This window comes from Hylobates moloch, unplaced genomic scaffold (genome assembly GCF_009828535.3).
Source record: "Hylobates moloch isolate HMO894 unplaced genomic scaffold, HMol_V3 SCAFFOLD_5, whole genome shotgun sequence".
Classification (NCBI taxonomy): Eukaryota; Metazoa; Chordata; class Mammalia; order Primates; family Hylobatidae; genus Hylobates; species Hylobates moloch.
The window spans coordinates 104,166,437-104,179,338 of NW_026652280.1; the positions used below are offsets into that span (position 1 = coordinate 104,166,437).

General features: G+C 49.3%; 1 protein-coding gene across 10 annotated transcripts; it reads left to right on the forward strand.

The window, feature by feature from the left end:
- The first annotated feature begins 34 nt into the window (after positions 1 to 34).
- On the forward strand, positions 35 to 12,745 carry MINDY1 (MINDY lysine 48 deubiquitinase 1). 10 transcript variants are annotated; one of them, XM_058439305.1, is made up of 12 exons: positions 1,360 to 2,093; positions 3,265 to 3,345; positions 4,063 to 4,465; positions 5,360 to 6,163; positions 6,543 to 6,600; positions 7,011 to 7,075; positions 7,707 to 7,865; positions 8,360 to 8,465; positions 8,816 to 8,958; positions 10,041 to 10,232; positions 10,535 to 10,696; positions 10,953 to 12,745. In XM_058439305.1, exons 4-12 carry the CDS (start codon positions 5,711 to 5,713, stop codon positions 11,031 to 11,033), a joined length of 1,419 nt encoding a protein of 472 aa, XP_058295288.1. In that variant the 5' UTR covers positions 1,360 to 2,093; positions 3,265 to 3,345; positions 4,063 to 4,465; positions 5,360 to 5,710; the 3' UTR covers positions 11,034 to 12,745. The 10 variants fall into 10 exon arrangements, with proteins under 10 accessions (XP_058295291.1, XP_058295293.1, XP_058295292.1 ...); XM_058439308.1 differs by lacking the exons at positions 3,265 to 3,345; positions 4,063 to 4,465 and adding an exon at positions 35 to 153 and having other exon boundaries at positions 757 to 2,093; positions 8,363 to 8,465; XM_058439309.1 differs by having other exon boundaries at positions 1,359 to 2,093; positions 4,063 to 6,163; positions 10,562 to 10,696.
- Positions 12,746 to 12,902: the final 157 nt, after the last annotated feature.

A 12,902-nucleotide genomic window follows, 5' to 3' on the forward strand; every position in this document is an offset into this window, starting at 1 on the left:
TACGCCCAGAGGCTCCTGGGACGTCTTTCCGGAGAGGCCAAGGGGGCGTGGCGTGGGGCGACGTGGGAAACGTAGTCCCGCAACTCCGCAATGACCCTAGCAACCGAGGGAAGGGTCGTTTTCTGAGGGATCAGTCGTTTGGTAAACAAATGTGTATGTGTCACAGTAACCCATTATTGTGGCATCTGAACTTTCCCTCTCAGATCAGGCCAAGTATAACATCTTTCCATATATCACACCGAGCATCTGGTTGACATTTTAAATGACACTTGGCAAAACAGATCATCTTCTTTCTCGAAATTCTGCCCTTTACCAAACTGACTCAATCGCCACCAATTCTGTGGTTGTTCATGTTAGGAGAACATTAGAATAATCTTTGACCCCTCTTGTTTACCTAACACCTACGTCTCCTGCCAACTCCTGCTGCTTCTCCCTTTGCAACTCTGTAGCCTGTTTTTTTCTACAGCCTCGGCAAATATCTTCTCCTTCCTTTCTTGGACGGTTGTAACCTTGGCTTTTTGCTCTCTGCCACCCTAATTGTTCCAACTGCTCTTTCAGCCTTTGGAGTTGCTTCAAGTTTCATCCTGTGGCGGCCCTGTACATAGAGTTTAGGGAACCCTTCAGAATGTAGAGTTAGGTTCCCACCTCCCTTAACTGCCACTTTCCAGCCGCAGGGTAGTGCAGGTACTGCAAATAAATGGACACTCATCATCAAAGATTCCCTCATTTATCTATCCCTTTATTTCCTACCGTCAGCCTCACACCAGCTTTTCCTGCTTCTCCAGCTGTAAATCGAGAGGAGGTGACTGATGAGAGACCTGCGGTGGAACCCAGATCCAGAGCACAGGGGTGTTGGATCTCCTGCCTGCTCTGCCAGTTCTTTCCTCCTTCTTCTTCTTCTTTTTGAGACGGAGTCTTGCTCCGTCTTCAGGCTGGAGTGCAGTGGCAGGATCTTGGCTCACTGCAACCTCCGCCTCGGGTTCAAGTGATTCTCCTGCCTCAGCCTCCGGAGTAGCTGGGACTACAGGCACGTGCCACCACGCCCTGCTAATTTTTGTATTTTTAGTAGAGATGGGGTTTCACTATGTTGGCTAGGTTGGTCTTGATCTCTTGACCTCGTGATCCGCCCGCCTTGGCTTCCCGAAGTGCTGGGATTACAGGCGTCAGCCATCGCGCCCAGAGCCTGGGGCTTCTACCACACCCTCTGCACTCTACCAGGTGCACAACACAACCAGTTTCATTTCTAGACTTAAAAATGATACAGCAAGGACTTGGAAAGGAGCTCTCTGGAGGGCTCCAGAGGGAAAACAGCTGGGTTGGTTTGTTTGTTTTTAACATTAATTGAGTAATATATGCAAATACCGTGCTCTTTGGTCCTGCTTCTGTGGATCCAGAGCAAAGGACTGCCATATCCAGAGAGAGAGAGCCCAGATCCAACAAGCTGCTTCTGTCGAGCCCTGCTCCTCCCTACTTAGCAAGGGCACTTGCTCTTCCCTATTCTCACCAGAGAGGCACAAGCGCTCCGTGCCTTCCAGAGGCAGGCAGAGGGAAGAGAAAGGGTCTGTTGTTTTTCTCTCCTGTTTCTCGCTCCCTCTCTGCTGATCACAAAGCTGCTGACCGGGTCAGAAAGCCCTGATGGAAATCCACCAGCGCTGGGCAGGCCCCTCCTCCTCCAGGGAGCTTGTCCTTGCCTAATTTTTCTTCCTCCCGATGAGAACAAAAAAGAGAGAGAGAAGAAAAGAAAAACCACAAACTTCCTTTGAAAACCAGCTTGTAGTCAGGGCCTGGAGCGCATGCCATAGACTCGGCAACTCAGGAATCCTGAAGACTCTCTGAGCGACCTGGAGCACCTGGGCTGCGCCCCTGCCTGCTTTCACCCTCCTCCAGTGCCCCCAGTACTGGGCGTGAGTCCGGAAGCGGCCACAACCCAGCCTGGACAGCTCATAAAGCTGTGTAAACCTGTATAAGCTCAGGCGTTGACAGCTGGAAGGCAGCTGGCACTGGCAGCCCCCCTCATTGCACCTATCTCCCCCATCGAATTGCCACGGCTGAACACTCCTTCTCAATCTTGGAACAGCACCCACTTCTTTAAGGTAAAAACTTTATTTTAATCATCTTCTTCACCTCTTCTCCCACCCTTCTCTGTTTCCTCTCCAGCTTTGGGGAGCTGACACCTGCTGTCCTTCCACCTTTGGTCCACAAGTCTGGATTGCTTACAGGAGCTAAGTCAGGAGAGCTGACTTAGCTGTAAAGGGGAGGCTGCTTGGTCCTCCTCCTTTTAATGAAAGCACGAAACCCTCCCCCTCTCCTCGTGAGCAAGTAGACAGGGCACTGCGGCCATGGTTGACATATTCTGAGATGAAAATCTAAACTATTGATTGCACAAAGACGTAGGTCAGACTAAGAAGGAGATTGGTGTGAGACAGTAAGGGAACTGTTCCTACAGAGAGGAGGAGTGTCTTCTTGAAGCTACATACCTGTTTTACATGCTTCTTCCAACTTTTGGCTCTCTACTGCCATTGATTAGGGAGGAGCCAGGGTTATTTTAACTCCCTCACCCACCACCATAATTCCAGCTGGAGAGAAAGTGTAGGACTTGAGGAGCTGAGAAAGAGGAGGAAAAGAATGAAACTTTGATTTGTCTGACTACCCTCTCCCTCATTCTTTCCTACTCTGAAATACTCCATGCCCTCCCCAGCAGGATTGGACCTTGTAGAGTAGAAACCCTCTATTACATTTCCTGCCCCTGCCTCTTAAGACTTAGCCCATTTAGCTCTGCCCAGTTCCTCTGAGACCCAATCCCTCGGGTGTCCACTCCTGGGTTCCTTTGGCTCACCTCTCCAGCCAGCTTGCTGCCCAACCCCCACTTCATCATTGATCATTTCTGGCACTGGAGAGAAAATATAAAAAATGAGGCCTGCTTTTCTTTTTTTCTTTTTTTTTCGGAGACAGAGTCTCACTCTTGTCACCCAGGCTGGAGTGCAGTGGCACAATCTTGGCTTACTGCAACCTCCACCTCCAGGGTTCAAGCAATTATCCTGCCTCAGCCTCCTGAGTAGCTGGGATTACAGGTGCCCGCCACCACGCCCGGCTAATTTTTGTATTTTTAGTAGAGATGGGGTTTCACCATGTTAGCCAGGCTGATCTTGAACTCCTGAACTCAGGTGATCCGCCCGCCTTGGCCTCTCAAAGTGCTGGGATACAGGTGTGAGCCTCTGTGCCCGGCCAAGGCCTGCTTTTCTTCAAGCTTTTTCACTTTTCCAGGCTCTGGCATCTGCTTTGAGGTTCACCCTAAGTGTCATTTAAGGGGAGAAGAAAAGAAGAGAGAGAAGGAGAGAAAAAAGTGTAAGGCCTGTAGGCAATTTTTGCTACTCTGATTCTAAATTAACAACATGTAAATGATAGGCAGCTAGCATAAACATATGTGAATCAAGAGGATAATCAATTTGAGTGACTAGGCTTATTTTGTTTCAGTAACTTTAATGTTCCTCAACTTCATCTCCCAGGCCTTCCCCCTAGCCCCAAATTCCTATAGGTTTACAAGAAGGAAGCAGTCTCAGGCTGGGAGGAGGGTGGAGAAAAGACAAGATTTCTAACTAGTTTAATTTATTTTATTTTGTTTTATTTTATTTTTGAGATGGAGTTTTGCTCTGTCGCCCAGGCTGTAGTGCAGTGTCACCATCTCAGCTCACTGCAACCTCTGCCTCCCAGGTTCCAGCAATTCTCCCACCTCAGCCTCCCGAGCAGCTGGGACTACAGGCACGTGCCAACACACCTGGCTAATTTTTGTACTTTCAATACAGACAGGGTTTCGCCATGTTGGCCAGGATGGTCTTGATCTCCTGACCTCAAGTAATCTGCCCGCCTCAGCCTCCCAAACTGCTGGGACCGCGCCTGGCCCCTAACTAATTTCTCCCTGTTTCTCTCCCTGATAAAGAGTGGGAGGGGAGCAAGGAGATCGAAGGGAGATGTTTTCCAAAGGGCAGGATTTGTGGTTTTTTATTATTTATACCCACAGTATTAGTTAAATGTCTATCTGTGCTTGCCTCAATGTGCCTCTAGTGCTGATAGAGAACAGGTTAAACAGGTCCGGTGTTCACATCTAAAATGACCTGGAGAGGACTGGGCGCCGTGGCTCACGCCTGTAATCCCAGCGCTTTGGGAGGCCAAGGTGAGAGGATCACCTGAGGTCGGAAGTTCAAGACCAGCCTGACCAACATGGAGAAAGAAAGTCCGTCTCTACTAAAAAATACAAAATTAGCTGGGCATGGTGGTGCATGCCTGTAATCCCAGCTACTTGGGAGGCTGAGGCAGGAGAATCACTTGAACCCAGGAGGCAGAGGTTGCAGTGAGCCGAGATCGCACCACTGCACTCCAGCCTAGGCAATAAGAGCAAAACTCCGTCTCAAAAAAATAAAAATAAATAAATAAAACCACTTGGATGGGAATAGACATAAAACTTTAGGTAGGTGAATGTAGAGGGAGTATTGTTATGTAAATTAATAATAAGCATTTTCATATTTCATAGAAATAAGAGGCAAGAGAGTATCTCTGGGTTTAGGCAGTTTCTGGGGAAAAAAAATGAACTGAGGAAAAGTTGCTGTCTCAACTCTAGCTGTCAAGAGATGCTTACTGGGTCCAGGCACCGTGGCTCATGCCTATAATCCCAGTCCTTTGGCAGGCTGAGGAGGGTGGATTGCTTGGGCCCCCAGGAGTTGAGACCAGCCTAGGCAACAAAGCAAGACCCTGTCTCAATTTAATAAAAGAAATTTGCTATCTTTATTAATTTTTTTTTAAAGAGAAGCTTACTGGAAGAACTTGTGGGAGTGCTTTTTTGCCCCAATCTGAAGTTATTTATCAAAACCAGTTCCCACGACCTACATTTCCCCTCCCAGCTTACAGGAAACCCCTCCCAAGGCCTTTATACTATGGTTTGGGATTGTGTAAGGTTCAGTAGAGCCCTTTGAGGTGGAAGACTTCCCCTTCCTCACCAGCATTTCACCTTTAGGGGCATGAAACTGACTCTCTGTGCCTCCTCCATTCTTCACCCCAAGCACTATGTGACTTAATCTTTTTATCCTTGGGTGAGGCAGAGAGAAGGTATCCCTAAACATACAAGCAGCCTGTATATTCTTAGTATGTTGTGTGAAAGGGCAGAGTGTGGGGTAGGGCAGAGGAATTATCCCTGTCTTGGCTATGAGGGGGTTACTGATGTGATGCCTATTAGAGTAAGCTAAAGATCATCATATTAATAACCATTAGCGTAGATTTAACATTTCTTTCTCCACCTCTTATCCTTCTTTCTCCTTTGTGCTCTCCTCTCTGTCTTTTCTCCCTTCCCTGTCATGATCTGTTTCAGGGAAGCTGACACCACCCATGTCTTCAATCCCACCAGTCTTCCCTCCCAAGTCTGGAAGCCCCACGACCTCTTGGTCTCATCTGGTCACAGCAAGTTAGAGGTGGAAAGAGCTCAGCACAGGGCCCTTCTGTTTACACATATACTGCCCATAGCCAGGAGTGACTGCACAAACACTAGCCAGCCTTCTACACTACATTCCTTTTCCAAGACTTTTCTGGGTTAGTTTGCTTTCCAGCCCACTGATTTCCTTCTTATTGGACAGGTCACTCTTTTGCATCCCAAGCCTGGCTTAGGTAAGTCCCTGAGGTCAGTAAACATCTTCAGTGCCCCTCAGCTGAGTCCCTTTTGACCATGGAACACCATCAGCCTGAGGATCCAGCCCCTGGTAAGGCTGGGACTGCAGAAGCAGTCATCCCTGAAAACCATGAGGTTCTGGCAGGCCCAGATGAGCACCCTGAGGACACAGATGCAAGAGATGCTGATGGGGAGGCTGGAGAACGGGAACCAGCAGACCAAGCTTTGCTGCCTAGCCAGTGTGGGGACAACCTTGAGTCCCCTCTGCCTGAAGCTAGCTCAGCTCCACCGGGGACAACCCTTGGGACACTGCCTGAAGTAGAGACAATAAGGGCATGCTCCACGCCCCAGGAGCTTCCTCAGTCCCCCAGGACCAGACAGCCTGAGCCAGATTTCTACTGTGTCAAGTGGATCCCTTGGAAAGGAGAACGGACACCCATCATCACCCAGAGCACTAACGGCCCTTGCCCTCTCCTTGCCATCATGAACATCCTGTTTCTCCAGTGGAAGGTAAGAGAACATGCAGTTAGAGGTGCAAAAAATATCAGGGAGGACTCTTCCCTGACTTACTTCCTTGATCATCCTGATGTCCTCAAACCAGTCAAAACTTTTCAGATTATTCTCCCTATTTCTCCAGCTTGAGCAAATGAGATAAGATGTTCCTAAAAACAAAGAAAAAAAAAAAGAGGAAGATCTGTCCTACTCCTGTATCTCCTACTCCCTAGCAAATGCACATGCCTTGCAAGATTTCATTCATTCCCTTGCGCCAGTTGCAAGCCTTTTTTCCTACCCCACCCTACTACTGGAGCTCCCCCTTGCCTTTCCATGGGTTCTTCCTTCAGTGCTCTTTGGAAGAAAGCACACACGTGATCACCCCTTCTGCCTCCAGGTGAAGCTCCCCCCACAGAAGGAAGTGATCACATCGGATGAGCTCATGGCCCATCTTGGTGAGTGACTGGGCCTTGAAGAGGAATTACCCAAGGGGTTCCAGAGCTATCCACTCAGCCAGAAATCTGGACTATTCAGGGATCTCCATTTGGGGGTTCTGATATGGCAGGGAGGGTAAGGGTCTATGGGGCTTCTCTGCAAGGCTGGAGAATGAAAAGCCAATGTGTCGGGAGTCCTGGGTTGTAACACCAATTCTGCCCTTAGCTTTTGTATCTGACCCTGGGCGGGCCCTTCACCTTTATGAGGCTGTCGCCTCCTCTGAGAAATGAAGAGTCCGCATTAGACTCTAAGTATTTTCCAGCTCTGAAAATCTGTATTCTGTGACATTACCCCCATTCTCCAGGAGAAGAGGAAACTTAGCTTTTGGGATGATCGGTGGGGTAAGCTGATAAGGGGCCCTGTCTTGTAGGAAACTGCCTCCTGTCCATCAAGCCCCAGGAGAAATCAGAGGGACTTCAGCTTAATTTTCAGCAGGTGAGGCAAAAGGTCTGCAGGCATAGGGGTTTGCAGGTTTGTAAGGGGACATCTTGAAATACTAAGATAAGCTTTTGTTGCTTCTTCAGAGGTTTCCTTGAACCATGATTTCATTCTGCAGGAGTCAGAGGAGAGTTTATCTTTGTCCTAGAAAATATGTTCATTGGCCGGGTGCTCACACCTGTAATCCCAGCACTTTGAGAGGCCAAAGCGGGAGGATCACTTGAGGTCAGGAGTTCGAGGCCAGCCTGGGCAACATAATAATATCCCTGTCTCTACAAAAAAAAATTTTTTTTCAAGAATTAGCCAGGTATGGTGGTGCGTGCCTGTAGTCCCAGCTACGCAGGAGGCTGAGGTGGGAGGGTCACTTGAAACCAAGAGTTTGAGGCTGCAGTGAGCTGGGGTCACACCACTGCACTCAAGCCTGGATGAAAGAATTAGACTTAGACTCTCAAAGAAAAACAATGTTCATTTATATAAGATAGAGAAGGGTTGAGGCAAGGGAGAAATGGAGTGGCTTGTAAGAGAATCAGGGAAGAAAAGCAACAAGGTTAATTTTTAATTTCTGGAGGTGGGAGTGGAGTGGTGGGAGAGAAGACTAGAATCTCCATCATTTTTTTTCTACCCCCAGAATGTGGATGATGCAATGACAGTGCTGCCTAAACTGGCCACAGGTCTGGATGTCAATGTGCGATTCACAGGCGTCTCTGATTTTGAGTATACACCCGAGTGCAGTGTCTTTGACCTACTAGGCATACCTCTGTACCATGGCTGGCTTGTTGATCCACAGGTGAGGGTGGGAGGGCCCACTGGGACCTTATCCAGCTCAAGCTGGCATGAGAGAGGCAAATTTTTGTGGGGTAGAGGTTAGGGAGTTAAGGGTTAAATTGGCTTGGGAGGGAAATAGTGTTTAGAGACTGGACCCAATACAGAATTCCTTGAATTTTAATCTATTTTGGGGGTAACATGCAAATACAAGCAAACTACATGCAAAGAGGTCAGTTCTTTAGACATCAAAAATTCAGGAAGCAGATGGGTTTGGTGGCACATGCCTGTATTCCCAACTACTTGGGAGGAGTTCGAGGCCAGTCTGGGCAACACAGCAACCCTATGATGAATGGTTTCCTGAAATTTATTTTTTTTTGAGAGACCAAAAAAAAAAAAAGTGTTCAGGAACCCTTCATTATAGGGTTGTAGTCCTTGTGAGCTTTGTTCATTTCCTTCCTAAAAAAAAAAAACAAAAAAACCCAATTTTTTTTGGTATCCCACATCCCACTACCCAAGCAGAGTCCTGAGGCTGTGCATGCAGTTGGGAAACTGAGTTACAACCAGCTGGTGGAGAGGATCATCACCTGCAAACACTCCAGTGACACCAACCTCGTGACAGAAGGTGACATTCCTCCCCTTCTCATGGATAGTATGTGGAGGGAATGACGGCTGCTTAGGCTTATTTTTTATTGGGTGTCGTCTCCTACCACATCCCACTAGATATAAGCTTCACAAGAAGGACCTTGGGGAATTTCTGTTTAGTTCATTGAGGTATCCCCAGTGCCTGGCACAAGGTAGCTGCTCTATTATAAGTATTTGTTAAGTGAATGAATACAGCCAGGTTTCAAGAAAGGGACGTCAGAAGGTGGGACTGACCCCCCGGGGCTTTTGACGGGGGCTCTCTGGATGGTCCTTCCTGTTGTGGACCTTGAACTTAAGCCAAGTTTCCCCCAACTTGTCCCCTTCTGGCAGGCCTGATTGCAGAGCAGTTCCTGGAGACCACCGCAGCCCAGCTGACCTACCACGGACTGTGTGAGCTGACAGCAGCTGCTAAGGAGGGTGAACTTAGCGTCTTTTTCCGAAACAACCACTTTAGCACCATGACTAAGCATAAGGTAATGCGGGTTTGGGGGTGGCGGGCTGCGGTGTTGTCATTTCCTGGTGCCTTTTTCTTGTGGGTCCAGCTGGGATCAGCTAGATTAAGCTGTGGTAGCAAGTGACCCCTCAAATCCCTGTGGTTTACCACAATTAAGGTTCATTTCCCGCTCCTGGTGCATGTCCACTGTGGACTGGCTATGGTTCTGTCCCACACCATCTTCACTCTGGGACCCAGCTGACAAAAGATCCTTTATCTGGAATATATGTGGGAACAGAGAGAGAGAGGGGCACTGTGCACTCATGCTTAGAGCTTCTGTTTGGAAATAACACATGTCATTTCTGCTGACATCTTCTGGCCAGAGCAAGCCATAAGGGATAAGCCTGCCGTCGATGGGACAGGAAAGTATGATCCTCCCCTAGGAGGGGGCAGTGGAATTTTTGAACAATGCTGGTCTTCAAAAGTTAGAAACTGCCAAAGTTCTCTAGGATTTGAGCAGCAGAGGGAGGGGTCTCTGGTTCTCAAAGGATTTATCCTAAGAGCCATTAGGCAAGCCCAGAGAACAACGGGAAATGGGGGGAGCAGGGTCTTGTGTGGTATCTCAGCCCCGACAACTCCATGCCACGCTTGGCCAGAATGACCACTGTGCCCCCACCCAGCTGGACATACACTCAGACATCCCTTTCTTCCCCACAAGGCCACACATATTTGTAAAAGGTCCGCATGCTCAGGGTCTGGGTGCGGTGTCTCATGCCTGTAATCCCAGCACTTTGGGAGGCCGAGGTGGGCAGATCATGAGGTCAGGAGATCGAGGCCATCCTGGCTAACACGGTGAAACCCCGTCTCTACTAAAAAAATACCAAACATTAGCCGGGCATGGTGGCGGGTGCCTGTAGTCCCAGCTACTTGGGAGGCTTAGGCAGGAGAATGGCGCGAACCCGGGAGGCGGAGCTTGCAGTGAGCAGAGATTGTGCCACTGCACTCCAGCCTGGGCGACAGAGCGAGACTCCATCTCCAAGAAAAAAACTGTCCACATGCTCATACCGAGATTTCTGGCAGTGAACTGCCTCCCCCCAATGAGCTCTGTTCTTTACTTTGTAGAGTCACTTATACCTACTGGTCACTGACCAGGGGTTTCTACAGGAGGAGCAAGTCGTATGGGAGAGCCTGCACAATGTGGATGGAGACAGCTGCTTTTGTGACTCCGACTTTCACCTGAGTCATTCCCTGGGCAAGGGGCCTGGAGCAGAAGGCGGGAGTGGCTCCCCAGAAAAGCAGCTGCAGGTAGACCAGGTGTGTAGGGCACTTAGGAAAAGTGCAGAGAGTACATGTGCCTCAGAGAGCTTTTTGCTACATACATTTTAGCTGCTAGAGGCCATGTGAACCCATGCCTTTCTCTCTGGGTTACCTCAGACCATCTCCTCACTTGGTGTGTATTCTCTGGTACCACAGATAATGCATTTGGCTGTGTGTGCTGCTCTGTAGGGAGAAAGAGCTAGAGAATTTGAGGGATGCAGAAAAACTGATTTGGAAACCTCGCCTGAATAGCCACAGCTCTGGGCCTCAGCCCGCTGTACAACTCTTGTTCTCCCCAGGACTACCTGATTGCTCTGTCCCTGCAGCAGCAGCAGCAGCAGCCACGAGGCGCGCTGGGGCTTACCGACTTGGAGCTGGCCCAGCAGCTTCAGCAAGAGGAGTATCAACAGCAGCAGGCAGCGCAGCCAGTGCGGACATGGACGCGGGCCCTGTCATCGCAGGTGGGCTGCTGCCCGGGCGCCCACACTCCTGGTTTCCACCTCATGCTTTGCCGAGTCCAGAACACCTGTTATTCCTGCACTGGTCTCTTCAAGGTTTCTTCTCTCAGGGCCTTTCCCCTGCCTGTCCCTCTCCCCTGGAGCCCCTTCCTGTCTTCCTCTCCCTACTCCCTGTCCCAATCCTGACACCCCTTCTTCTAGAATCTCTTCTTGTGCTCTTCCAAGGAAGTTCAGTGACCGATTGTTAAATCTGATACAGGGGAGAGGAGCCACATCTGGACGCCCAGCCGGGGAGCGTCGGCAGAGGCCGAAGCACGAGTCAGACTGCATTCTGCTGTAGCTCTGCCCCAGTGCCAGGCTGGCCTGCCCCTTCTTCCAGAGGCTATGGCTAGTTGGCTTGCTCCCCCGCCTCGACACCTGAGATGTGCTGAATAACTTATTTATGGACTGTTGGGGATCAGAGCAGGTGACAAATGCCAAGGTCAGACTTGGTAATGTCCTTGACCTCACGTGCTGCTTCCTTCTCTGCCTCCCACCCAGGGCAACACTAGGATTGGTGGGTTTCTGGTACGCAACTCCCGGTCCCTGAATAGTCACACGTATATACAGACTGAGGCTCTGGGGTGAGGTCCCTATCCAGAATGCATCTCTTCTGCTTCCCATCCCTGCTGCCTGGATGCTCCTGATCACCTAGGCAGGCCTGTCTCCAGTTGTTTCAGAGCTTAATCTGGGTTTCTATCTCTGTTATTTGTAATGCCTTCCTGGGGTTTGGAAATAAAACTTCTGGCCGGGCATGGTGGCTTACGCCTGTAATCTCAACAATTTGAGAGGCCAAAGCGGGCGGATCACCTGAGGTTAGGAGTTTGAGACCAGCCTGCCCAAAAAGGTGAAACCCCGTCTCTACTAAAAATACAAAAAATTAGCTGGGCATCATGGCGGGCGCCTGTAATCCCAGCTACTCCGGAGGCTGAGGCAGGAGAATCACTTGAACCCGGGAGGTGAAAGTTGCAGTGAGCCAAGATCGCACCACTGCACTCCAGACTGGGCAACAAGAGCAAAACTGTCTAAAAAAAAAAAAAAACCTTCTTTCCTGAGATCTGTTGTTTGCCTTACCCTGAAGCAATAGGGTTAAGTATTTGACCCAACTGAAGAATGCAAAAAGCGGGAGGTGGGTCAGAGGCAGGAAGGTGGTTACCTGTCATTTCTTTTTTTTCTTTTTTTTTTTTTTTGAGATGGAGTCTCACTCTGTTGCCCAGGCTGGAATGCAGTGGTGCAATATGAGCTCACTGCAACCTCCACTTCCCGGATTCAAGCGATTCTCCTGCCTCAGCCTCCTGAGTAGCTGGGACTACAGGCATGCGCCACTGCGCCCGGCTAATTTTTGTATTTTTAGTACAGACAGGGTTTCGCCACTTTGGTCAGGCTAGTCTTGCATTCCTGACCTCAGGTAATCCGCCTGCCTTGGCCTCCCGAAGTGCTGGAATTAAAGGCGTGAGCCACTGCGCCTAGCTACGTGTCATTTCTAATATAGCCTGCAGGGGGAACCAAAGCCTGACTTTTTGTTTTTGTTTCTGTTTTTGTTTGTTTTCTATGGGAAATAGTGCTCTCATGGGAGGTGGGTTTCCAAATCTCTGCTTGGACACATGAATTTGAGGGTTGTGCTCTCCACTAACCCAAGAATTCCCAGGCTGGGGAGGGTAGCTTGGCCCTCCGCTTGCTTCCCAGTTCATACAGATGGTCCTTTGCTCCCTCTATTTCTCACCTTGTTCTAATGCCTGTTTCTCAATTATTTTGCCTGAAGTTTCCTGGAGAATGAGGGTGAGGGGAGACCTGGAGAGGGAGACCTGGGTGTTGATTACTGTAGCACTAAGGCAAAACAGGATTCCTGCTGAATAGCCAAGTGCACATCAAAGGCACCTCCAACTCCAATGCCTCTTCCCGGTCCATGTCCTGCTCCACCCAACCTTCAATCAGGGAACACAAACAATAGTGAAGTTTGCCAAAAGAATTCAAGTATCAGTGAGATGTTCTGGCCAGGGTATGAGGGATGAGTGAGGCAGGAGGGATGAGTGAGGCAGAAACTATCAAAGACAACTCATTTCCCCACACCCAAGAAGGAGCTGGATGACCCAGGTACAGATATAATTTCGAGATGGGAAAATTAAGAGATTTTAAAGAAACAGTTCCAGCCTCAACAAGAAGCTAGCGA

Coding starts and splice junctions, on each gene's coding strand:
- MINDY1 (XM_058439305.1), top strand. CDS start 5,711: ATGGAACACCATCAGCCTGAGGATCCAGCCCCTGGTAAGGCTGGGACT. Junction 8,466..8,815: donor CACCAACCTCGTGACAGAAG/GTGACATTCCTC, acceptor CCCTTCTGGCAG/GCCTGATTGCAGAGCAGTTC. Junction 8,959..10,040: donor GCACCATGACTAAGCATAAG/GTAATGCGGGTT, acceptor TTTACTTTGTAG/AGTCACTTATACCTACTGGT.